The 26964-nt window shown below is 39.4% G+C and overlaps 1 protein-coding gene across 1 annotated transcript; it reads left to right on the top strand.

The window, feature by feature from the left end:
• Positions 1-3929: 3929 nt before the first annotated feature.
• On the top strand, positions 3930-15618 carry Zfp950l10 (zinc finger protein 950 like 10; the record flags this gene model as incomplete). Its single annotated transcript, XM_039106597.2, has 4 exons — positions 3930-3938; positions 12810-12936; positions 13140-13200; positions 14166-15618. Coding segments are annotated over exons 1-4 (1650 nt in total), but the record flags the coding sequence as incomplete, so codon positions are not given.
• Positions 15619-26964: the final 11346 nt, after the last annotated feature.

Genomic DNA, 26964 nt, shown 5'->3' with positions numbered 1-26964 from the left:
GGATGACCCAAGTTGGGATGCTACACTACTTCTTTAAAAGGGGAACAAAAATATCCATAGGAATGGATAAGGTGGAAAAGTGTAGAGCAGACACTGAAGTAAGATGATGTAGATTTGCAAGGATGGTTTTCACATGGAAATCCAAATTAATATAAAAACAAAATTCAGGCATAAAATTGTAAACTCTTTAAGCTAGGATAGATGCCAGAATAGTGTCCCAACTCTATTGTCAAAACTGATGAACTGGATGTGGTTAGTGTATATCATACCTTATAGATATAACTATTACAACAATGTACAATGTATGTCTGAGATAAAAGGCCTTTTAAGTGGACAAAATGAGAGAAATGTGTATTGGTTCTAATGCTGCTTATGTTAAATAAGTCCCCAAATTGCACAAGATTCCTGCATTTGAGACACTGAGAATGCCTATCCTCAGCTGGTTCGGATTGGTAAACTTGTGCAGCTGTTGCCAGGGAGAAGTGGGTATTAACCAAATTCCAATACACCCAATATTTGTTTATCAGGAATTTTTCAATAAATAAGAAAATAACCACATTGGAGAGCAACCCTACCAATGTAATTAATGAGTAAAAGGCTTTTTACAAAAAAGTTATCCACAAATACATGACACTTACTGGGCTGGATTCCTATCAATAAACAATTGGTAAATCATTGCATGCAGCATTATTCTCAAACAACATCAGAAAAGTCATCCTGTAGATAAATCCATAGTTATAGGCAGTGTGCTAGCGTTTTGCACTTTACAAATTCTCTATACAAGAATAAAATGTTCAGTATATAATTAATCTCATTAGTCTAAAAGGACAGTGAAGGGAATCTATGACATTCTGTTACAGAAGATTAGTTTTCAGGAGAAACAATGTGTTCATAATCTTTTGAAGCTGTAAGATATGATCATCCTCCTACTTTCTTAAAATTATAATAATATCTCTCTTCAATTACGTAAAATTTCTCAACCAGGTATAAAACATTTTGGACGTGTATTAGCGCCTTTTCTGTTGATATGGTAAAAAACAGTGTCTAAAACAACTTAAATAACAATTTAATTTACCCATGGCTTTAGAGGGGTGTAGGTTCCCATGTGATGTGACAACAGAAGTATTAAAAATTCCCTTCAGATATTGTGATTTGTTATATATGCCTGCTTGGATGTCAGTCATTAGTCAAGGCAACCTTTTGTCTTGATTTTTATGTGTCAGCCTACAGAACACAAGTTATAACATAGAAGAAACACTTCATTCTGTCCTGTTTTGTTAACACATTTTAACAATGTTAAAGTTAAAATGTTTAAAAAGAATGTACCAGTGATAAAATAATTCATATGTATCCAAAACAGCATTTTCATGTATACCTTAGAAGTCAATAAATATAAAAATCAGTAACTAACTGTGTTTCTCACAGCATATCTTGATTGTTATGTGTAGGTACATATTTTTTGATGTTCTATGCTTCTTCAGATTCCCACTACATGGGACTTGGTACTTCATCTTCAAGTATGTCATCAAAGGAGATAATCTAGAGATGCTAGATAATGTAAAAGAAGTGAGCTTTATTTTAATAAATACTTTATGGTATGTGTATTCCAGTTTGGTGTGTCTGTGTGTTTGGGTGTGCACATGCATGTGTGTGTTTTTAATGTTATATGGGTTTTCAAGGCATGGATGATATGTAGTGAGTGAGTGACACAATTGTAGAACCTTCTTGGCCCTCTTTATATAGTGTTCAAAGTCAGGTTAACTACCTTGTGTACTGTAGCCCGTTCTTATTGCACAGATGTGCCAATAAATTTACCTAAAACAGTACACTAGTAAAATATTGTCTTCTTTACATTTTGTAAAATAGCCAATGATTTTTCATTAATACCATGTCCATGAGACTAAGCAGTGATGTTAGAACAGACCCCACAGGGAGACAACAGAATCAGGGACTCACTCTGCTCCAGGTATTGGGGAACCTACCTGAATACAAAGCTCCAAGCTGCACATATGCTAGGCATGTTTTCAGGGGGTAGCACAGGTCCAGTCCATGAATGCGTTTTGGGTTGTGGATAATTCTCTGACAACCCTGAAGTATAGAGGTCAATTAACTCTGTTGGTCTATGTATGAAGTTCTTATTACCCCCAGATTCCTCAATTTCTCCTAAAACATATCACAAACTTCTGGTGCTCTCTCCAGTGTTTAGCCATTTTGTACAGCTGCTGCCTGGAGCCTCCAAGAGGACAGATAGGCTAGGCCCCTGTCTGTAAGGATGCAGAGTATCATTAATACTGTCAGGGATTGCTTCTTGTCCATGGGATTCTTCTGAAGTTGGACCAGTCATTGGTTGGCCACTCCCTCAGACCCCACTCCTTCTTTGTCCCTGCACCTCCTGTAGGCAGGAAGGTTTTGTAGATGGGTTAGTATGATCAGTCCTTCGTTGGGAGTCCTGTCAGGTTACAGGAGGTGGTCACTTCAGGCTTCATATCACACACTCCTTGAAGTGTCTAAGCTACCATCACACTCATTCATTCCAAGGAGCATCCCCCATTCCAGGTCTCTAGAGAAGCCCTTCCGCAGCCTCTCATTTCTTCTGGAGATGCTCCTTCCTTCTCACTTCTGTCATAATCTAATGTGTTGGGGTCCCTTGGTAGGGTCACAGCAATCAGGACAGTGGGGAGGTAGAGAAGCTTTGCAACACGGCATGCATTATTGAATTCTCCAGTGGCATTTATACACAAGCAGAATAAAAATTTCTCACACTTCTAACTCACAACAGCTTCTATTACTCAAACAGTAGTTTATCTGGGTACATGTGGACCTAAATCAACTTGCAGTCTGAGATATATGTCTGGGGTCTCACTCTTCTAAGTGTAGATAGAGGTCAAATCATTCCTTCCTGCTTCCATGGATTAACTGGGGGGAACAAAACCAGGAACAAGGGAAAAAGGGAGATTGACTGGAGGACAGACAGGTAAGCTATTGGAAGAAAAGCGGTTGTGCTGCTGAAATTCTGATCTGCAGGTATTGCAAAACATTGGCCTAGGCTGGAACCACTATGCTGTGTCTTTTTAAAACCCTTGAACCCTAAGGATAAGGCTGATGTCACTCAAAATTCACTAGCCAATCAGCACCTCGAGAGGGAGTTAGCAGTCAGGGGAGGAGGTGGCTCTTCCACGTACAAGGTCAGGACTTCCTTTGGGAACTCAGCCCCTCTGAGTGCTTCCGGATGTTACATTCTGAGTCACTCTTCAGGTTGCTGTGAGAGGAGCTCAGAACACCCAACATGGTAAGTGCAAGATCATGTCCACAAACAGGAGGAGCAAGCTGCTTAGGAAAGGATACATCCCAGTGGCTGGACGGAAAGCGGCAGCCAGAACTAATGCAGCCACTTGTGAGGTCCAATGCAGTACCAGAGGGTGGATACTGAATTACTTTATTATGAAACCTGCATTTCTCCGAAATCGTTATGGCGGCCGCTTGTGTTGAGAAATATACTTGGCAGGATATCAACCCTGAAACCCCGGGATTTAAACTATCTTCTAAAAGTTCTGAACTTGGTAGTTAACAGTTAGTTATAAGGTCCATTTGGCTTGATTTTTGGATGCTGTGAAATATCTCGTGTGTTGTGTAGTACTCTAATTATAAGCTGTGTAGTTAATGAGTAGAATTGAGAATGGATTGATTTACCAACGTTTAGATTATAATAAGTTACACTAAGTAGAATGTAGCTGAGGTAGGACTGCTTATAAACACCTCACAGGTATGGAGTATGCTAAGCAGTCCTGTTTAAGATTAGGATAGTAGTATATATGTTTGTTTTGCAGGATTGTCCAGATATTTGTCTCCAAACCATAAAAAGGGGACAAATCTTGCTTAAACTCAGCGATAAGACCCATGATGGTCTCAAAGAACAGGACCCTAACAAAATGCCCAAGGTGAGATTATAGGGTCACAAAGAACATTGAGGCCTGGTCTGCCCTATAGATATGATTATCAGTTCCACGTCAACTGTGGACTTCGCTAGGAACGTTTTTTGGATACTTAGGGTTCCCTTGTACAGCACTGTTTTATTAGACTTCTCCTGCGTTTGTACCATTGTATGAGAGTTACTGATTGCTTCATAGAAATTTCCAATTGGTTCTACTTATCCCCTGTAAATAATATAAAAGACGCTACTCTTTAGAAGCTTACTTGGTATAAGACACAGCTTGTGCACGATCTACCCACCACAGCTCCTGCAGATTCTACCTTCTACCTTTCCTAGCATTCTCATCCTCTGGACCTCCAAATCAGGACCCCATCACTGGAGGTGGAAACTTAGGGTTGTTTTGATTTGCAGTTCCCTTATGACTAAAGATGTTGAACATTTCTTTAGATGCTTGTCAGCCATTTGGCATTCCTCAACTGTGAATTCTTTGTTTACCTCAGAACCCCATTTTTTAATAGGGTTATTTGTCTCCCTGCAGTCTAACTTCAGGTGTTCTTTGTTTATTTTGGATATAAGCCCTCTATCAGTTGTAGGACTAGTAAAGATCTTTTCCCACTCTGCTGGTTGCCAATTTGTCCTAACAGCAGTGTCCTTTGCCATACAGAAATTTTCCAGTTTTATGAGATCCCATTTGTCGATTCTTGATCTTAGAGCATAAGCCATTGGTGTTTTGTTCAGGAAATTTTATCCTGTGCCCATATGTTCGAGATTGCTCCCCACTTTTTCTTCTATCCGTTTGAGTGTATCTGGTTTGATGTGGTGGTCCTTGATAGACTTGGACTTAAGCTTTGTACAGGGTGATGAGTATGGATCAATCTGTATTCTTCTACAAGCTGACCTCGAGTTGAACCAGCACTGTATGCTGAAAGGGCTATCTTTTTTTTTTTTTCCAATGGATGGTTTTGGCTCCATTGTCAAAAATCAAGTGACCATAGGTGTGTGGATTCATTGTTCTATGCCACATGTCTATGTGCCTGTCTCTTTACCAATACCATACAGTTTTTATCACTTCTGCGCTGTAATACTGTTTGAGTTCAGGGATAGTGATTCCCCCAGAAATCCTTTTACTGTTGAGGAAAGTTTTAGCTATTCTGGGTTTTTTCATAGTCCAGATGAATTTTCAAATTATTCTGTCTAACTCTATGAAGAAATGGATTGTAATTTTGATAGGGATTGCATTGAATCTGTAGATTGCTTTTGGTAAAATGGCCATTTTTTTCTATATTAATCCTGTAAATCCATGAGCGTGGGAGATCTTTCCATCTTCTGAGATTTTCTTCAATTTCTTTCTTCAGAGGCTTGAAGTTCTTATCATACAGATCTTTCCCCTGCTTGGTTAAAGTCACACCAAGGTAGTGTATATTATTTGGGACTATTATGAAAGGTGTCATTTCGCTAATTTCTTTCTCGGCTTGTTTCTCTTTTGTGTAGAGGAAGGCTATTGATTTATTTGAGCTGATTTTGTACCAAGCCACTTTGCTGAAGATGTTTATCAGTTTTAGTATTTCTCTGGTTGAACTTTTGGAATGACTTAAATATACTATCATATCATCTGCAAATAGTGATATTTTGACTTCTTCCTTTCCAATCTCTATCCCTTTCATCTCCTTTTGTTGTCTGATTCCTCTGGCTAGGACTTTGAGAACTATATTGAATAAGTAGGGAGAGAGTGGGAAGCCTTGTCTAGTCCCTGATTTTAGTGGGATTGCTTCAGGTTTCTCTCCATTTAGTGTAATGGTAGCTACTGATTTGCTGTATATATCTTTTACTATGTTTCGGTATGTGCCTTAAATTCCTGTTCCTTCCAGGACTTTTAGAATGAAGGGGTGTCGAATTTTGTCAAATGCTTTCTCAACATCTGATGAAACGATCATGTGGTTTTTATCTTTCAGTTTGTTTATATGGTGCATTACGTTGATGGTATTCCGTATGGTAAAGCATCCCTACATATCTGGGATGAATCCTGCTTGATCATGATGGATTATTGTTCTGATATGCTCTTGGATTTGGTTTGCAAGAATTTCATTGGGAATTTTTGCATCGATATTCATAACAGAAATCAGTCTGAAGTTCTCTTTCCTTTTTGTCTTTGTGTGGTTTAGGTATAAGAGTAATTGTGGCTTCATAGAAGGAATTCGGTATCGCTCTGTCTATTTCTATTTTGTGGAATAGTTTGGATAGTATTGGTATGAGGTCTTCTATGAAGGTCTGATAGAATTCTCCACTGAACCCATCTGTACCTGAGCTCTTTTTGGTTGGGAGACTTTATTGACTTCTTCTATTTCTTTAGGAGGTATGGGGTTGTTTAAATAGTTTTTTGGTTCCCGATTTAACTTCGGTGCCTGATATCTGTCTAGGAAATTGTCCATTTCCTCCAGATTTTCAAGTTTTGTTGAATATGGGCTTTTGTAGTCGGATCTGATGTTTTTTTGAATTTCCTCTGATTCTGTAGTTATGTCTCCCGTTTCTTATCTGACTTTCTTTATTTGGACACACTCTCTGTGTCTTCTTGTTAGTCTGGATATGGGTTTATCTATCTTGTTGATTTTCTCAAAGAATCATCTTTTGGTTCTGTTTATTCTTTGTATAGCCTTTTTCTTTCTACTAGGTTGATATCAGCTCTGATTTGATTATTTCCTGTCTTTTACTCCTGGGGGTATTTGCTTCTTTTTCTTCTAGAGCTTTTAGGTGTGCTGTCAAGCTGCTGACATATGCTCGCTCCTGTTTCTTTCTGCAGGCACTCAGAGCTGTGAGTTTTCCTCTTAGCACAGCTTTCATTGTGTCCCATAAGTTTGGTTATGTTGGACCTTCTTTTTCATTAAATTCTAAGAAGTCTTTCATTTCTTTCTTTATTTCTTCCTTGACCAGGTTATCATTGAGTAGATCATTGTTCAACTTCCATGTATATGTGGGCGTTCTTTCCTGGCTGTTATTGAAGACCAGCTTTAAGTGTAGTGGTTTGATAGGACGCATGGGATTATTCCTCTCTTTCTATATGTGTTGAGGTCTGTTTTGTGCCCGTTTATATGGTCAATTTTGGAGAAAGTAGCATGAGGTGATGAGAAGGAGGTATATCTTTTTGTTATAGGATAGAATGTTGTATAAATATGTGTTTAAGTCCATTTGGTTGATGACTTCTTTTAGTCTGACTATGTCTCTGTTTAATTTCTATTTCCGTGATCTCTCTATTGGTGAGAGTGGGGTGTTGAAATCTCCTAGTATTATTATGTGAGGAGCAAGGTGTGCTTTGAGCTTTAGTAAGGTTTCTTTTATGTATGTAGGTGCCCTTGTATTTGGAGCATAGATATTGATGAACGAGAGTTCATCTTGGTGGATTTTTCCTTTTGTGAATATGAAGTGTCCTTCCTTATCTTTTTTGATGACTTTTGCTTGAAAATTGATTTTATTTGACATGAGAATGGCTACTCCAGATTCCTTCTTCAGACCATTTGCTTGGAAAGTTGTTTTCTAGCCTTTTACTCAGAGGTAGTGCTGTCTTTGTTTCTGAGGCGTGTTTCCTGTAGGCAGTAAATGCTGGATACTAATTACGTATCCAGTTTGTTAGTCTGTGTCTTTTTATTGGGGAATTGAATCCATTGGTGTTGAGAGGTATTAAGGAATAGTGATTGTTGCTTCCTGTTATATTTGTATTTGGATGTGAGATTATGTTTGTGTGCTTTTCTTCACTTTGTTTTGTTGCGAGACGATTAGTTTCTTGCTTTTTCTAGGGTGTAGCTTGCATCCTTGTATTGGGCTTTACCATTTATTATCTTTTGTATGACTGGATTTGTAGAAAGATATTGCGTGAGTTTGATTTTGACATGGAATATCTTGGTTTCTCCATCTATATTAATTGAGAGTTTTGCTGGATACAGTAACATGGGCTGGCATTTTTGTTCTTTTAGAGTCTGTATCATATCTGTCTGGGATATCTGGCTTTCATAGTATCTGGTGAGAAGGCTGGTGTAATTCTGATAGGTCTGCCTCTGGACGTTACTTGACCTTTTTCCCTTAGTACTTTTAATATTCTTTTTTTGTTTTCTGCATTGGGTGTTTTGACTATTATGTGACGGGAGGAGTTTCTTTTCTGGTCCAATCTATTTGCAGTTCTGTAGGCTTCTTGTATGTTCATGGACATCTCTTTCTTTAGGTTAGGGAAGTTTTCTTCTATGATTTTGTTGAAGATACTTACTGGTCCTTTGAGTTGGGAGTCTTCACTCTCTTCTATTCCTTTTATCCTTAGGTTTGATCTTCTTATTGTATCCGGGATTCCTGTATGTTTTGTAGCTTTTTACCTTTTACATTATTTTTGACCGTTGTGTCAATGATTTCTATGGAATCTTCTGCTCCTGAAATGCTCTCTTCTTTCTCTTGAGTTCTGTTTCATGCTTCTATCCACAGCTCCTTGTTTCTTCCTTTGGTTTTCCATATCCTGGCTTGTCTCCCTTTGTGCTTTCTTCACTTTTTTTCTATTTCCATTTTCAGTTCCTTCACCTGTTTGATTGTGCTTTCCTGTAATTCTTTTATGGATTTTTGTCTTTCCTCTCTAAGGGCTTCTACTTGTTTATTTGTGTTTTCCTGCATTTCTTGAAGGGATTTGTTTATGTCTTTCTTAAAGTCCTCCATCATCATGGTCAAATGTGATTTTATATCTAGATTTAGCTTTTCTGCTGTGTTTGGATATTCAGTGTTTGCTTTGTTGGGAGAATTGGGCTCCACTGATGCCATGTAGTATTGATTTCTGTTGCTGGGCTTCTTTCGCTTGTCTCTCGCCATCAAGTTGTCTCTGGTGTTACATTGTTCTGCTATTTCTGAGAGTGACTTGACCGGTCCGATAGACCTGTGTGTCAGGCGTGCTGTAGACCTGTTTTCCTGTTTTCTTTCAGCCGGTTATGGGAACAGAGTGTTCTGCTTTCATTAGTGTAGTCCTTCCAATCCACTGGCTTTCAGCTGTTCCTGTGGGCATGTGTCCTGAGTCCACCAGGCAGGTCACTTGGAGAAGAAAAGTTGGTACTATCTCTGGTTTCAGGTCTGAAGTTGCTCCTCGGGCCTGGGTTTCAGTTCTCAAATAGGTCAGCAGCCAGCAGGCCCTCCACCTCCTCCGGGATCCCTGTGCACAGAGCTCCCAGAAGGGACTATGCACATTCCTCTAGAGTCAGAAATGTGGGCAGAGAGTAGTCTCCTCTGCTTTCCCAGGCATGTCTACCCCTCTGAAGGTCTATCTCTCCCTCCAATGGGATTTAGGTACAGGGAGCTGTTTGACCGGGTCTCTTCAGATCAGGGCACAGTCTGGACTGCAGTTTACTGCAGCTTGACTGTGCCTATCTTCCTGTCCCCAGAGGCCCTATACAGTTTCCTCTTGAGCCAGGGATGTGGGCAATGGTAGGAAGAGTTGGCGGTCGCTCCTGCCTTGCAGTCTCAGGAGTGCCCACACGTCTGGGCGATGAATTCTCTCTCCCATGGGGTTTGATGAGATCTTGAATTTCTGAATGTTCTATATTCAGTTTTGTATGACTGATTTTATCAATTGTTTAGAAATTAGTAGAAAAGAGGTAATAGGGTTCCTTCAGAAGTATTTCATTAGAATCCTTTTATTTTTCTATACCTCCAGACAATGGCATGATTTACAGAAATTCAATTCTTAGTTACAAAAGGAGCTTCTGAGATGCAAAAGTTTCTCATGTGCTTATACTGCTGAGTCTGTCAATAGTACAAATCCCACATCTTGTAACATAATCCATATAGCAGGAAGCAGACATTAAATTATGTGTGTGATGGGAGGACATTTTATTATGGTCCAGTCTATTTTGATTCTGTGGGCTTTTTTCATGTTCACGGGCATCTCTTTCGTTAAGTTAGGGAAGTTTTCCTCAGAAAAACTTTGAAGATATTTACTGTCCCTTTAAGTTTGGCATCTTTATTATCCTCTATGACTACTAACCTTAAGTTTGCTCTTCTCACAACATTGTTGTGTTCTGGATTTCCTGGATGTTTTGGCTTAGAAGATTTGTACTTTTTTTTTTCATTTTCTTTGACTATTGTATCAATGTTTTCTATGGAATCTTCTGCCCCTGAGATTCTCACTTCAATCCCTTATATTTTGTTGGTGATGCTTACGTCTATTACTCCTGATCTCTTTCCTATGTTTACTATCTTCAGGTTTGTCTCTCTTTGTGGTCTCCTTATTGCTCCTATTTACATTTTTAGATCCTAGATGGTTTTTGTTCAATTTCTTCCCTACTTTCTTAGTGCTATTCTTTAAATCTTAGGGGATTTTTTTGTTTCTTTAAGGTAACTACTTATTTACATGTGTTCTGTATTGCTTTAAAGGAGTTATTTATGTCCTGCTTAAAATCCTCTATCATGACCATGAGGTGTGATTTTCAGTCCAAATCTTGATTTGCTGCTATGTTATTATACCCATTATTTGTTGTGGTGAGAGAACTGTGTTGTAATGATGACACTTAGTGTTTGTTTCTGATGCTTCGCAAGACCCCCTCGCAGTCCAGACCCCCCCTCCGCAGGCCAGACACCACCCAGACCTGAAGGGAATAGGTCAACAGTTCTCTGTACCCAAATCCCGTGGGAGGGAGAGGTAAACCTTCAGAGGCGCAGACACGCCTGGGAAGCCAGAAGAGACTACACTCTTCCCACATTTCTGACTCCAGAAGAAAACACCTAATGCCATCTGGGACCCCGGTGTACTGGGGTTCCAGGAAAAGGCGGCGCAGAGCCTCCTGGTAGCCTCCCTCACCACGAGCTCAAAAGCAGCCCCCCATGAGCAACTTGAGCTGCAGGAGCACAGGTAAGACCAACTTTTCTTCTCCAAGTGACCTACCTGGTGGACTCAGGACACAGGTGAACAGAAACAGCTGAAGACCAGTAGACAGGAAAGACTACACGCCCGAAACCAGAACACTCTGTTTCCATAACTGGCTGTATGAAAACAGGAAAACAGGTCTACAGCACTCCTGACACACAGGGCTATAGGACGGTCTAGCCACTGTCAGAAATAGCAGGACAAGGTAATACCAGAGAAAACCTGATGGCGAGAGGCAAGTGCAGGAACCCAACAGAAACCAAGGCTACATGGCATCCTTTGAGCCCAATTCTCCTACCAAAGCAAACACTGAATATCCAGACACACAAGAAAACCATGACCTAGATATAAAATCACATTTGATCATGATGCTGGGGGACTTCAAGCAAGACAGGAAGATCTCTCTTAGAGAAACGCAGGAAAACATAAATAAACATGTAGAAGCCAATAAAGCGGAGTCACAAAAATCCCTGAAAGAATTCCAGGAAAACATAATCAAACAGGTGAAGGAGTTAAAAATGGAAATAGAAGCAATAAAGAAAGGACACAAAAACAGCGCTACAAAGGATAATAAATGGTAAAGCCCAACGTAAATGAGGCAAGCTACACCCTAGAAAAAGCAAGAAAGTAATTGTCTTGGCAGCAAAACAAAGAGAAGAAAAGCACATAAACATAATCTCACAGCCAAATATGAATACAGCAGGAAACAATAATCACTATTCCTTAATATCTCTCAACATCAATGGTCTCAACTCCCCAATAAAAGACATAGATTAAGAAACTGGGTACGTGAGGAGGACCCTGCATTCTGCTGCCTACAGGTAACACACTTCAGAGACAAAGACAGACACTACCTCAGAATGAAAGGCTGGAAAACAACTTTCCAAGCAAATGGTCTGAAGAAGCAAGCTGGAGTAGCCATTCTAATATCGAATAAAATCAATTTTCAATGAAAAGTCATCAAAAAAGATAAAGACGGACACTTCATATTCTTTCATCTGAGGAAAAATCTACCAAGATGAACTCTCAGTCCAAAATATCTATGCTCCAAATACAAGGGTAACTACATACATAAAAGAAGCCTTACTAAAGCTCAAAGCACACATTGCTCCTCACACAATAATAGTAGGAGATTTCAACACTGCACTCTCACCAATGGACAGATCATTGAAACAGAAATTAAACAGAGACATAGACGGATTAAGAGAAATCATGATACAAATGGACTTAACAGATATTTATATTACATTCTATCCTAAAACAGAAGGATATACCTTCTTCTCACCACCCCATGGTACTGTGTCGTGATGATGACAATTAATGTTGGTTTCTGATTCTTCACTTCTTGGGCCTGCCTATTGCCATCCAGTTATTGCTAATGTTAATTGGTCTGGTTTTTTTGACTTTAGCTTGTGCCTCCTGGAATCTCATATACGTCTGATCTTAGGAATGGAATGCTCCTGGGAGACCAGTACTCTCTGGCCTTGTTTTGGGTCTGGAGGGCTATGACACACCCTTAGCTCTGGGCTCTCATAGAGACCAGGTGTTTCCTCTCCCATGCCTCCCCACCACTCCATTGCCAGGAATGTTCCCAGTTTGTCTCTCCTTTAACAACTGTGGAGCAAATGTGTGTTCCCACCTGTGTGATTCGCAATGAGAGCACTCCTAAGAGACCATCTCTCTGTGGGAAGGTTTTTGGTCTAGAGAGCAATAGGACAGCTCCAGCTCTGTGAGCAGATGGAGACCAGAAGGGTCCCATCTCAGGTTGCTCAGACATTCCTGTGCCGTGTTAGCTCCTGGTGTATCTCCCTTGGACAGTCAGTGGAGAGAAAGTGGGGTTTCACCTGTGGGCTTAGGAGTGAGAGTGCTCCTGATATACCGCCTCTGAAGACCGGTTTTGATTATGGAGGACTGGGGGACAGCCCCACCTTTGGGTGCAAATCGAGGCTGGAAGGCAGTATCATGCTTTATTGTGTACACATGTATTGTATCTTTTAGGATGTCCTGACCTATGATGATGTGCATGTGAACTTCACTGAGGAAGAGTGGGCATTGCTGAATCCTTCTCAGAAGAGTCTCTACCAATGTGTAATGCTGGAGACCTGTAGGAATCTCAGTGCTATAGGTAATTCAATGAACTTATCATTCACTTTGTAAAATTTAGGCACAGCTGATTTTCTTTAATATTTGCTGTTTTTTAATTTCACTTAAAAATAAGGAAGAATTTATTGAATAAATCAGTCATGGTTCTAATGTTCACTAAAGATAGTAACTTAGATTTTGCCTAATTCCAATAATTTAACATACTTTCTCTGATACCATTTTTAGGCTACATTTGGGAAGACCATACTACTGAAGAATATTGTAAACATTCTGGAAGACATGGAAGGTAATTTTCACGTGAAAGATGATAAGATAATACCTCCCAAGAAAGTTTCATGTGTGCAGCAAGTTTTAAAGAAAGCAACAGGGTAAAATACACACTGCAGCACATATTTATTAGGTCATCATTATATGTCTAAACACTTTTAATAATCAAATAGTCCATAGTAAATTGTGGTGAACCATATTCTGTAACAGCATGGCTAAATTTAATGATATGGACAGTTTATGAGATTCAAGAATGGTTTTGTGGAGAAACCTTAAACCCTATACCACATCTTTGTGAGGAAAACAAATTGAAAGTGTGAAAATGTAATGTAGAAGTTTTCTTTTGTAATGTGTTGAATGTAATGTGTTATTCTTCTTTTGATATGGATGTCATATGTCCCTAATAATGCAAGCCAGGAGAGCATAGTGATACTGAAAGAAGCAACATACCTCTCTCTTTTCCAGAAAAATTAGAAGATGTAGAGTATATACCACTTTGAGGAGAGTTTCTTAATATGGGGAAAGTTGATAAATATTTAGTTTTTGACTATGATTTGGGACATTTACACAGTCAAAGTGCTGAATCACTTCAGGAGATTAGGGTTATAGAAATTATCCTCTTTGCATTGGCTCATGTTGCAAATGTACTATTCCTCAAAAGATAACAAAATTTATGTTCGCAGTCAGTCTACAAATGCTCTGAGTTTATTGAGTTCTCTTCAAATATTTTAACACTCTTAATAGATAAATTATGGAATAAATATGAGTCATGTAATCAATTCTCTTCCTACTCCATGTGTCTTCAAACATTCATGACAACCCATAATAAAAGGCAACACCTTTGAATGTAAGCAAACTGATATTATGTTAAGATCATTTTGCTCTTTACATTTAAACCAAATTTGAAATAAATTCACAGATATAAAAAGATTCATGAATATAATCAATGTCAGAAAAATTTACATGTGCCAATTGTATTTGCAGGTATGAAAGAAGTTTTACTGGAAAGCAAACCTTTGATTTTATTCAGAATGGTAATGGCTTTGCAGTTCAGAGTCATACCCAAAGGCATAATGGGGAGAAGACCTATGAAGGTAACCTATGTGGCAAAGCTTTTGTACAGAGGAATAATCTCAAAACACATAAAAGGACACATAATGGAGAAGAACCTTCTCAATGTAACCAATGTTGTAAAGACATTGTAAGAAGCAGTGCTCTCCAAAATCATAAAGGAACACACACAGGAGAGAAACGCTGTGAATGTAATCAATGTGGGAAAGCCTTTGCACAAAGGAGTTGTCTCAAAAGACATAAAAGATCATGTAATGCAGAAAAACGTTATAACTGTAACCAATGTTGTAAAGCCTTTGTACAAAACCATAATCTCCAAAAATATAAAAGGACCCATACATTACAGAAACCCTATGAATGTAACCAATGTGGCAAAGCCTTTGCACACAGCAGTACTCTTCAAAATTATAAAAGAACACACACAGGCGAGAAGCCCTATGAATGTCACCAATGTGGCAAAGCCTTTGCACAGAGCAGTACTCTCCAAAGCCATATAAGAACTCATACAGGAGAGAAACCCTATGAATGTAACCAATGTGGCAAAGCTTTTGCAGACAGCAGTACTCTCCAAAGACATATAAGAACTCATACAGGAGAGAAACCCTATGAATGTAAGCAATGTGGCAAAGCCTTTGCACACAGCAGTACTCTCCAAAAACATAAAAGAACACACACAGGAGAGAAACCCTATGAATGTAAGCAATGTGGCAAAGCCTTTACAGACAGCAGTACTCTCCAAAAACATAAAAGAACACACACAGGAGAGAGACCCTATGAATGCAATCAATGTTGTAAAGCCTTTACACGAAACAGTCATCTCCAACATCATATAAGAACACATACAGGTGAGAAGCCTTATGAATGTCACCAATGTGGCAAAGCCTTTGCATATAGCAGTCATCTCCAAAGCCATATAAGAACTCATACAGGAGAGAAACCCTATGAATGTAAGCAATGTAGCAAAGCCTTTGCAGACAGCCGTACTCTACAACAACATAAAAGAACACACACAGAAGAGAAACCCTATGAATGTAATCAATGTTGTAAAGCCTTTACACGAAACAGTCATCTCCAACGTCATATGAGAACACATACAGGCGAGAAACCCTATGAATGTAACCAATGTGGCAAAGCCTATGCAGACAGCAGTACTCTCCAAAAACATAAAAGAACACACACAGGAGAGAAACCCTATGAATGTAAGCAATGTGGCAAAGCCTTTGCAGACAGCAGTACTCTCCAAAGACATATAAGAACACACACAGAAGAGAAGCCCTTTGAGTGTAACAAATGTGGCAAAGCCATTGCACGCAGCAGTACTCTCCAAAGACATATAAGAACACACACAGAAGAGAAACCCTATGAGTGTAACCAATGTGGCAAAGCCTTTGCAAAAAGGAGTAGTCTCAAAAGTTATAAAAGAACATATAATTGAAAAAACCTTATGAATTAACCAATGTTGTAAACCCTTTGTAAAAAGTGGTGATCACCAAATATATAAAAGAATGCATACAGGAGAAAACCCTATGAATGTAATCAATGTGTGAAATCATTTGCAGGAAGTAGTAATCTCTAAGAACATAAACGAAGACATACTGGAGAGAAAACCTGTGAATGTATGCTACAGCCTTTGCACAAAAGAGTCATCTACAAAGACAATAGAAGTTATGCAGGAGAGAAACCCTTTAACTGTAACCAATGTGCCAGAGCTTTTTCACAAAGCAGTGGTCTCTAAAATCTTAAAAGTACACATACAAGAGAAACTTTTTTGAAAGCAACCAGTGTGGTTTTATAACATAAACAATCACAGGAGAAAAACCCAATAAATGTCTTAAATGTTCTGAAGCCTGAGACATCACAAGCATGTGCAACTGCATAACTGAATAGGTACTAGAGAAAAATGCTTGGACTGTAACTAATGTAGTAAAACCTTTCCCAAAACAATCATCTCCTAGCCCATAACATAATACAAACTGCATAGGAACCCTATGAATGTAAGAAATGTAGCAAACCTTTTGCAAATGGTAGTACTTTGCAAGTAAATAAAAGAAGACACACTCAATAGACACCCTATGAATATTAGCAGTGTGATTATGCCTTTGTATTTGAACTAGGAATCATCTTTCAAATACATAAAAAAAGACAAACAGGAGGGACACCCTAAAAATGTAAGCAAAGTGGTAACACCTTCGCATATCAGTCATATTCAAAGGCACAAAATAAACCATAATTTAGAAAAATCCTTTGAGTGTATTTAATACAACCTTGTGAGTGCATTTAGCCTGGTGAAACCTTCATATATTTCTATAGCCTTCACCAATATGAAACAATCCGTACCAGATAGTAACTATGTGAATAGATTTAATATGGGGAGGTCTTTTCATTTCTCACATATCATCATCAGGTCAAAAAAAAAGCTATGAAGGCATTGAATATGGTAAATCCCTTGCACATTTCTAAAGTGTTTATCATCATGAAAATAATCATGCTGTAAAGATATGAGTGTAAACAATGTGGAAAAGCCTTTGTGCAATAGGGTTCTCTCAAATACAACACAACTCAAACACAGGTGATGAAAATGGCAGGGATTTATTGTAATAAAGCTGCTCCTGGATCATGGACAGAAAATGAACTCAAAGCCTAAACTGTGACAAGTAAGACATCCCCTAATCACTGTGATGGAGAATGTCATAGAGCTGCCATCCCACAATCAACATCTCTGACCAGAATTGTCCTTGTGTAAAAGAACTGGAAGAACAAAAGTGGAGAAGAGCCTGAGCAAAAGGAGGTCCAAATTGGGTTCCAGATCAGTGGGAGACACCAAGATCTGACACTATGATTCAGGCTATGGTATGCTTACACACAGGGGCCTATCATGACTGCCTTCTGAAGAATCTAGAAGCAGCTGAAAGAGAGATGGAGACATTTACACCCAACCAATGGGCAGAAACTGGGGACCGCTGTGCTTGAATTAGGAAAAACCTAGAAAAACCTGAAGAGTGATCCTATATGAATACCAGCAGTGTCAATTAACCTGGGCCCCTGGTATGTCTCAGACACTGAGCAACCAGCCAGGCAGCATATACATGATCATAGGAGCCCTCAACATATACAATAGAGGACATTTAGGTCTGGACCCATTCAGAGAAGATACACATATCTTCAGGAGACTTAGGGTGACACAATGTGGGATGGTGCGATGGGGACATCCTCTTGGATATTGTAGGGAGGAGCTTTGGGAAGTGTGATCAGAGGAAGACCAGGAGTCTCAACAAACCTGGACCCTGAGATCTCCCTAGCTCTAAACCACCAAAGAGGCAGTGTCTACTGGCTGGCCTGGGACTCCCAACATAAGTACAGCAAAGGACTGTATGGTCTGGACTCAGTCAAAGAAGACACTCCTAACCCTTGAGAACATTGATATCCATGGGAGTGGGACCATGTGGTGGGATATTGTGTATGTATCTGTTTGGGGACATCCTCTTGGAGACGGGGTAGGAGGAATGAGATGAGGAACTGTTGGAGGGCATAAAGGAGGGAGATAAGGACTGGACTGTAAAAAATGATTAAAGATAAGTTTACAAAGTGACTTACCTTCCTGGTTGTTAGAAATATCTCTTTTAAATTCCCATTGAAAGACCCCCTTCGCCTGGCCACAATCTAAGTTTGCAACCATCCTACCGACTGAATAAAGTTAGACCTTAATTACAAAAATATAGATAAATAGATTGATAGATGTAGAGATATAATATGTATATATATAACACATAATATATATAATATATAATATATATATATGGAGAGAGAGAGAGAGAGAGAGAGAGAGAGAGAGAGAGAGAAAATATACCGTGCATTATTAATTCAAAAGATTGCAGTTACTGTCTGAACACAGTAATTAACAAAGAATATTTTCAAGTTCCCTTGTAGGACACAGCATTTTAAGGCCAGGACCCAGGAGTTTTTGAAATGGTAATTTCAGGACATTCCCACCAAGCTCTCTTAACATCTGTGCTTAACAGAGACAGATCTCAGTTAAGTCGTTTTGCAATGTTAACAGAAAACGTGTCCTTGTTGTCTACTAAAAAATTAAGGGCCTGTGGTCATGGGATGCTCATTCTTAAGATAATCACAAGGAAACTTTGAGTAAATGACTGGATTGATATGTAAAATAAAAGGTTGGGTTTGTGATCTGCATGGCGTGAGCTACACAGAGAATTTTTTTTTGAACCGCTCAATAAATAAATAAATTGGTGCTCAATAAAGAGTAGAACTCTCCTGAAGGTGGGACAATTAGACTCAGAAACATATGACTTCCCTCTGTGGCCATTCAGTGCAATCAGTGCAGTTTGGTCAGTCCTGAAACCATGTGAACACAGCACCTGAAATGGACTCACCATGCTTTATTCATGTATGTGAACATACTTTTTCACACACAGTTAAAAGTAATCAGAAATTGATGGGAAAAGTTTTGGGACATGATGGTCCTAGGAATAAATGGGACAACTGATGTAGCACACATTCCTTAAGAAGGATAAAAATAATTTAAATTAAAAAATGGCTAGTGGGCTAAGTTAGAGCTAAGAGTAATTTATGTTGTTGCCAAAGATTAATGTTCCATCCCTACAAATTGGTTTTGCTGTAATTCCAGTCCCATGCTTCTCCTGTGATTGTATGTCCTCTGTGGGAGCAGACACGTGCAAACACATGAAAACACACTCAATCATGTTCAGAAACACAGGTTTTCTCTAGAGACATACATACATGCATATGATCATGAATTAATTGTAACATAAAGGTAAACAGTGTATTAATCTGGCAGAGTTATTTCTTTACCTTTTGTTTGTTCCCAGTCCCTGCACAACAAAACTTAGATTTGCTTAAAAGTGCTCCTGGACTGCCAAGCAATCAAAGGACCTATGCTGACCTTCGATGCTAACCAGGCTACTTCCAAACCCTATCCTGTGGTACTTATTTATATTTATTGACTTGACAATTCTGACCATTTTTTCATGGGTCAGTTTCATTTGTACACACAGCACATCTGCTCCCTACCTCTCCTTCTGAAAGGAAAATTATACAGATTTGAGGTTTAAAAATATGAAGTTAAAAGAATAAGTTTTAAATTCAGACTCAGGGCTAAACACTGTGAAAAGCAAGTCCAGGCAGCCCCGCCCTGCCGCTAGAACTAACAGACCATAAAAGGAAAGGAATGCAGAACAGACCAGGAGTACCTGATCTGACTCACAGGCCACCTGGCAGGAAGAGATAAGCCCCCAGCCCCCGACATCCAGGACGCCCCAAACCTGCCTATGTGTGTAGCTATACCTTATTACCTCATCATGTGAAATAGCCAATCATATGTGAACATGTCTATGTGCCTCATTTGAATCCACCAGTCCCCGTAACTATGCATCTGCTTCTGTACGCCCGCTTCTGCTTCCCCAATCCCTATAAAAGCCCAATGCTGGAGCTGCTGGGCGTGCAAGTCCTCCGAAGAGACTGTGTGCCCGCAGGTACATGTGTTTTCCAATAAACCCTCTTGCTGATTGCATCCGAGTGGACTCGGCTCGGTCATTGGGCGCTTGAGACTCCTCCTGAGGGAAAGGTCCTCTCCGGGTGTCTTTCACTTGCTCTTCCTAGTGGAATTCCCACCCTTATCGCTGTTTCTGCCCAATCTCTTATTCAGAATTCCTTGATCAGCATTACAAGACAGAGAATATGTGATAAGAATTGTGTACACAACTTACAAACTTGAAAGAGGAGATTCTTGGTATAATCATTACAGTGTGTCTTTCCAATATAAATAGGATTTAAAATATCAGCTCAGGCTTTCTTAAGATCATAATCAAGATTTATTTGAACACTTCATCCTGCCTCTGCTGACCAGTGGTCAGAGGACTGCCATGCAATTCCTTTCAGGCTGGGCTCTCTCTGCTCAGTAAGGAGAAAAAGACCATGTGAATGAGTGTTGCTCTACCTCCCTATATTAGGATTGACGGGAGTATGAATTAGGAGGAAACTGTGAAAGAATTTAATTTACTGAACAACGTTCAAGGAGGTATAATCACAGCCCAGAAAAAGAGGAGGAAGAAGGAAGGTGAAGCCTTTCTGCTTTGGTATTTGTTGGCATGAGCAGGCAAGAAATCCATTTTAGAAAATCAGTAAATTTCCATACCGGCCAGCTTGGGGCATTCTACAGAGCAGGCCAATGATGATCCTGAATGAGGACCTGAACTGATATGTAGAAACCAAATTTCTGTGTTGTCCCTAGTTCAAAAAGAGATCTAGACTAACTGGTGTGTCTGTGCCTAACAGAAAAATTATTATTCCTCTTTGAAAATACAGAAAATAAGAGAAAAGTTACAATACTTCGTGTGCTCTAGTACATATTTTACTCCGTGAAAAATATTGGACCATACAGTGTGTTTTAAGATTTAAAAATAGCATTTAAGAGTAAAATTAAATCATTTCTTCTTTTCCTTTCTTCCTGGTGTTAAGTCTGAAAGCCTGGGAATAGTGGCTAGGGAGGAGGGAGCTATTGATCAAAACAAAGCAAACCTGGCCGTCTGATTTTCTCATTGGAACTCAGTCCCTAACTGTCACAGCATATTGCTAACATACCTCATCCTCTAGCCCAAGAGTAGGGATAGCATTCTCTCACTTACACTTCCAACCATTTGATAACTGGGCTTTTTCATTTATACTTATTATTCTGACCTCTTTGTCTGGCTCTTGCTTCTCCCCTCCTTCCGTTCTCCACAAGTTTCAAGGTCATGTCTTTTCTTGGCTGTCCCAGAAACCCAAAGATCTATCTGTGTTCTCTCTTTTGTGTATAATAAACTCTCTAATCCAACATGCCTAGGAGCAGTGATGTCTTTTATTTTACTCAGTGCACGTATAATTGAATGTGCAAAGAATGCACACTGTGCCAGTGAAAAGGGTAATAAGTGCTCTGGGAGACTGGAACATTCTATTAAATGCCAACGTCATGGACTGGGGCTCTGTCTGTACTCATGATGGAACTGCAGAGCTTGGAGGACTCAGATGTGTGAGTCATTCGCTCTGTGATTCCCCCAGTAGAGGAGCTACTACTGTCCTGGGACCCAAATGAGTTGTACAAGCTTATTAGTAACTCTGGCTATGCCTTTCACACATCAACAATAGTGACAGGTAGTTTGAAGGTTCTTTATTGTGTTCTCCTTAGATGCATCTGTAGCGGTTGGCTATCAATCCCCTGAGAGGACAGGAACCGGATATGTCCTGACCCTGATTCTCCTAATTCCCTGGGTGCTGGTGCAGAGATGGCACTAAGCATTTTCCCCTGATGTCAGATATTTCGGCAGAGGGTAGTCTCCTCTGATTTCTTAGGAGTGTCCACAATTCTGAGGGTCCAGCTTAGTCACAACCCCTCTCGTGTTTTGTGTGTGTGGAGCTGTTTGACCAGTTCCATTCAGTTCCAGATGCAGACATGGACTCTGGGTTCACACATCTGGCTGTGCCTATATTCCGATGTCCAGAGGCATTATGCAGTTATCTCATGGGCCAGAAATATTGTAGAGGTGGGCAGTATTGTATGCATTCAATGATAAGTTGATATTCGGCTCAAAGCTCAAATAACCCAAGATGCAATCCATGAACCACATGAAACTCTAGAAGAAGGATAACCCAAGTTGGGATGCTACACTAATTCTTTAAAAGGGGAAAAAATAGCCATAGGAGTGGATAAGGTGGAAAAGTGTAGAGCAGACAGTGAAGGAAGATGATGTAGATTTGCAAGTATCGTTTTCACATGGTAATGCAAATTAATATAAAAACAAAATTCAGGAATAAAATTGTAAACTCTTTAGGCAAGTATAGATGCCAGAATAGTGTCCCAATTCTATTGACAAAACTGAGGAACTGGATGTTGTTAGTGTATATCATACCTTATAGATATAACTATTACAACAATGTTCAATGTATTTCTGAGATAAAAGGCCTATTTAATGGACAAAATGAGCGAAATGTGCATTAGTTCTAATGCTGCTTGTGTTAAATCAGTCCCTAGACTGCACAAGATTCCTGCATTTGAGACACTGAGAATGCCTATCCTCAGCTGGTTATGATTGGTAAACTTGTGCAGCTGTTGCCAGGGAGAAGTGGGTATTAACCAAATTCCATTACACCCAATATTTGTTTATCAGGAATTTTTCAATAAATAAGAAAATAACCACATTAATTACTCATGTAATTAATGAGTAAAAGGCTTTTTACAACACAGTTATCCACAAATACATGACAATTACTGGACTGGATTCCTATCAATAAGCAATTGGTAAATCATTGCATGCAGCATTATTCTCAAAAAAAATCAGAAAAGTCATCTGGTAGATAAATCCATACTTATATTCAGTGTGGTAGCATTTTGCACTTTACGAATTCTTTATAGAAGAATAAAATGTTCAGTGTATAATTAATCTCATTATTCTAAAAGGACACTGAAGGGAATCTATGACATTCTGTTACAGAAGATTAGTTTTCAGGAGAAACAATGTGATCATAATCTTTTGAAGCTGTAAGATATGATCATCATCCTACATTCTTAAAATTATACTAATATTTCGCTTCAATTACATAAAATTTCTCAACCAGGTATAAAACATTTTGGATGTGTATTAGCGCCTTTTCTGTTGATATGATAAAAAACAGTGTCTAAAACAACTTAAAGAACAATTTAATTTACCCATGGCTTTAGAGGGGTGGAGGTTCCCATGTGATGTGACAACAGAAGTATTAAAAATTCCCTTCAGATATTGTGATTTGTTATATATGCTTGCTTGGATGTCAGTCATTGGTCAAGGCAACCTTTTGCCTCTTGATTTTTATGTGTCAGCCTACAGAATACAAGTGATAACATAGAAGAAACACTTCATTCTGTCCTGTTTTGTCAACACATTTTAACAATGTTAAAGTTAAAATGTTTAAAAAGAATGTAACAATGATTAAGTAATTCATATGTATCCAAACAGCATTTTCATGTATACCTTAGAAGTCAATAAATATAAAAATCAGTAACTAACTGTGTTTCTCACAGCATATCTTGATTGTTTTGTATAGGTACATTTTTTTTTTGATGTTCTATGCTTCTTCAGATTCCCATTACACAGGACTTGGTACTTCATCTTCAATTTTGCCATCAAAAGAGATTATCTAGAGATGATAGACAATGTAAAAGAAGTGAGCTTTATTTTAATAAATACTTTATGGTATGCATATTCCAGTTTGGTGTGTCTGTGTGTTTGGGTGTGCACATGCATGTGTGTGTTTTTAATGTTATATGGGTTTTCAAGGCATGGATCATATGTGGTGACTGTGTGACACAATTGTAGATCCTTCTTGGTCCTCTTTATATAGGGTTCAAAGTCAGGTTAACTACCTTGTATACTGTAGCCTGTTCTCATTGCACAGATGTGCCAATAAATTTAGCTAAAACATTACACTAGTAAAATATTGTTTTGTTTACATTTTGTAAAATAGCAAATGATTTTTCATTAATACCATTTCCCTGAGAATAAGCAGTGATGGTGGGAGAACAGACAGCACAGGCATCCAACAGTGTCAGGGACTCTCTCTGCTCCAGGTATTGGGGAACCTACCTGAATACAAAGCTCCAAGCTGCACATATGCTAGGCACGTTTTCAGGGGGTAGCACAGGTCCAGTTCATGAATTCTTTTTGGTTTGTGGATAGTTCTCTGACAATAGTTAAGTATAGAGGTCAATTAACTCTGTTGTCTATGTATAAAGTTCTTATTACCCTCAGATTCCTCAATTTCTCCTAAAAATATATTACAAACTTCTGGAGCTCTATCCAGTGTTTAGCCATTTTGTACAGCTGTAGCCTGGAGCCTCTAAAAGGACAGATATGCTAGGCCCCTGTCTGTCAGGATGCAGAGTATCATTAATGCTGTCAGGGATTGGTTCTTATCCATGGGATTCATCTGAAATTGGACCAGTCATTAGTTGGCCACTCCCTCAGACCCCACTCCTTCTTTGTCCCTGTACCTCCTGTAGGCAGGAAGGTTTTGTAGATGGGTTAGTATGATCATTCCTTCATTGGGAGTCCTGTCATGTTACAGGAGGTGGTCACTTCAGGCTCCATATCACATACTCCTTGAAGAATCTCAGCTACCATCACACTCACTCATTCCATGGATCATCCCCCATTCCAGGTCTCTGGCACATCCTAGAGAAGCCCTTCCACAGCCTCTCATTCCTTCTGGAGATGGCCCTGCCTTCTCACTTCTGTCATCATCTAATGTGTTGGGGTCCCTTGGTAGGGTCACAGCAATCAGGACAGTGGGGAGGCAGAGAAACTTTACAACACTGCATACATTTTTTAATTCTGCAGTGGCATTTATAGGCAAGCAGAATAAAGATTTCTCAGAGCTTCTAACTCACAACAGCTTCTATTACTCAAACAGGAGTTTATCTGGGTACATGTTGACCTAAATCACTTGCAGTCTGATATATCTGTCTGGGGTCTCACTCTTCTAAGTGTAGATAGAGGTCAAATCCTTCCTTCCTGCTTGCAGTGTTGCATGGATTAACTGCTGGGAACAAAACCATGAACAAGGGAACAAGGGAGGTTGACTGGAGGACAGACAGGTAAGCTATTGGAAGAAAAGCGGTGGTGCTGCTGAAATTCTGATCTGCAGGTATTGCAAAACATTGGCCTAGGCTGGAAGCATTATGTTGTGTCTCTTTAAAACCCTCGAACCCTAAGGATAAGGCTGATGTCACTCAAAATTCACTAGCCAATCAGCACCTCGAGAGGGAGTTAGCAGTCAGGGGAGGAGGTGGCTCTTCCAGGTACAAGGTCAGCAACTTCCTTTGGGAACTCAGCCCCTCTGAGTGCTTCCGGGTGGTACATGCTGAGTCACTCTTCAGGGTGCCATGAGAGGAGCTCCGAACGCCCGACATGGTAAGTGCAAGATCATGTCCACAAACAGGAGGAGCAAGCTGCTTAGCAAAGGATACATGTGTAATGGTTCCTCCCAGTGGCTGGACAGAAAGCGGCAGCCAGAATTAATGCAGCCACTTGTGAGGTCTCTTGCAGTGTTTCCTTGTACCAGAGGGTGGAGACTGAATTACTTTATTATGGAACCTGCATTTTTCCGAAATCGTTATGGCGGCCGCTTGTATTGAGAAATATACTTGGCAGGATATCAACCCTGAAACCCCGGGTTTTAAACTATCTTCTAAAAGTTCTGACCTTCGTAGTTAACAGTTAATTATAAGGTCCATTTGAGTTGATTTTTGTAGGCTGTGAAATATCTCGTGTGTTGTTTAGTCCTCTAATTCTAAGCTGTGTATTACATGAGTACAATTGAGTATGTAATGATTTACCAATGCTTACTATAATAAGTGACAATACGTAGAATGTAGCTGAGGTAGGACTGCTTATAAACACCTCACAGGTATGGTGTAGGCTAAGCAGTCCTCTTTTAAGATTAGGATAGTAGGGGTTGGGGATTTAGCTCAGTGGTAGAGCGCTTGCCTAGGAAGGGCAAGGCCCTGGGTTCACTCCCCAGCTCTGAAAAAAAGAACCAAAAAAAAAAAAAAAAAAAGATTAGGATAGTAGTATATATGTTTGTTTAGCAGGATTATCCAGATATTTGTCTCCAAACCATAAAAAAGGGGACAAATCTTGTTTACACTCAGCGATAAGGCAAATGATGGTATCAAAGAACAGGACCCTAACAAAATGCTCCAGGTGAGATTATAGGGTCACAAAGAACATTGAGGCCAGGTCTGCCATATGGATATGATTATCAGTTCCAAGTCAAGGATGGACTTGGCTGGGAAGGTTTTTTCGATACTTAGGGTTCCCTTTGTACAGCACTGTTTTATTAGACTTCTCCTGAGTTTATACCATTGTATGAGAGTTACTGATTGCTTCATAGAAATTTCCACTTGGTTCTACTTATCCCCTGTAAATAGTGTAAAGACGCTATTCTTCAGAAGCTTACTTGGTATAAGACACAGCTTGTGCATGATCTACCCACCACAGCTGCTGTAGATTCTACCTTCTACCATTTCTAGTTTTGTCATCCTCTGGACCTCCAAATCAGGACCCCATCATTGGAAAAGGAACTACTATTTCAGGACTCTCATACACTTAAGAAATGATTCTGGGGATCTTTGCTGTGTAAATCTGCTAGCTGCCTAGGTAGGACTTGCAGTCCTTATTTAAACTGTATTTCAACAACCTGAGGCCTTTTCTGGATAGAAAATTATCCCTCCCAGCATATGTGGAATCCAAAACACTGGTGTTTGGCTGGCTCCTCTTTTAACATTACACAAAACGGAGCTCATGGTATCATTAAAAAGACTTTTGCTTGTTAATATTTTAATTATATGGGAAGGGATTTCTTTCTCGGATATATTAACTCTAAGAGCGCTGTATCTTCTGCTCTTTATAGAAATGATTCTCAGACTGTGTAGTCTCAGACTAGCCTCAGACTCAGGTAGCCTTGATCTTGGTCAGTTCCTCCCCAGGGCAATGACCTTGCATTCTTTTGCTGGAAATGCCTAAATTCTTGAGTAAAAGGAATGAAGTAAAATGGTGTTTTATACTTGCTCATTTGAGTCATATAATGAACTGTTAATTTCTTCTACCTTCACGTGAGAACCAGGGGAATTGTGTACTCTGTTCACTGTCACATGAAAAAG

This window comes from Rattus norvegicus, chromosome 3, assembly GCF_036323735.1.
Source record: "Rattus norvegicus strain BN/NHsdMcwi chromosome 3, GRCr8, whole genome shotgun sequence".
Taxonomy (NCBI): Eukaryota; Metazoa; Chordata; class Mammalia; order Rodentia; family Muridae; genus Rattus; species Rattus norvegicus.
The sequence above is the reverse complement of the archived record's forward strand: the minus strand, read 5'-3'. Positions and strand labels throughout refer to the sequence as shown.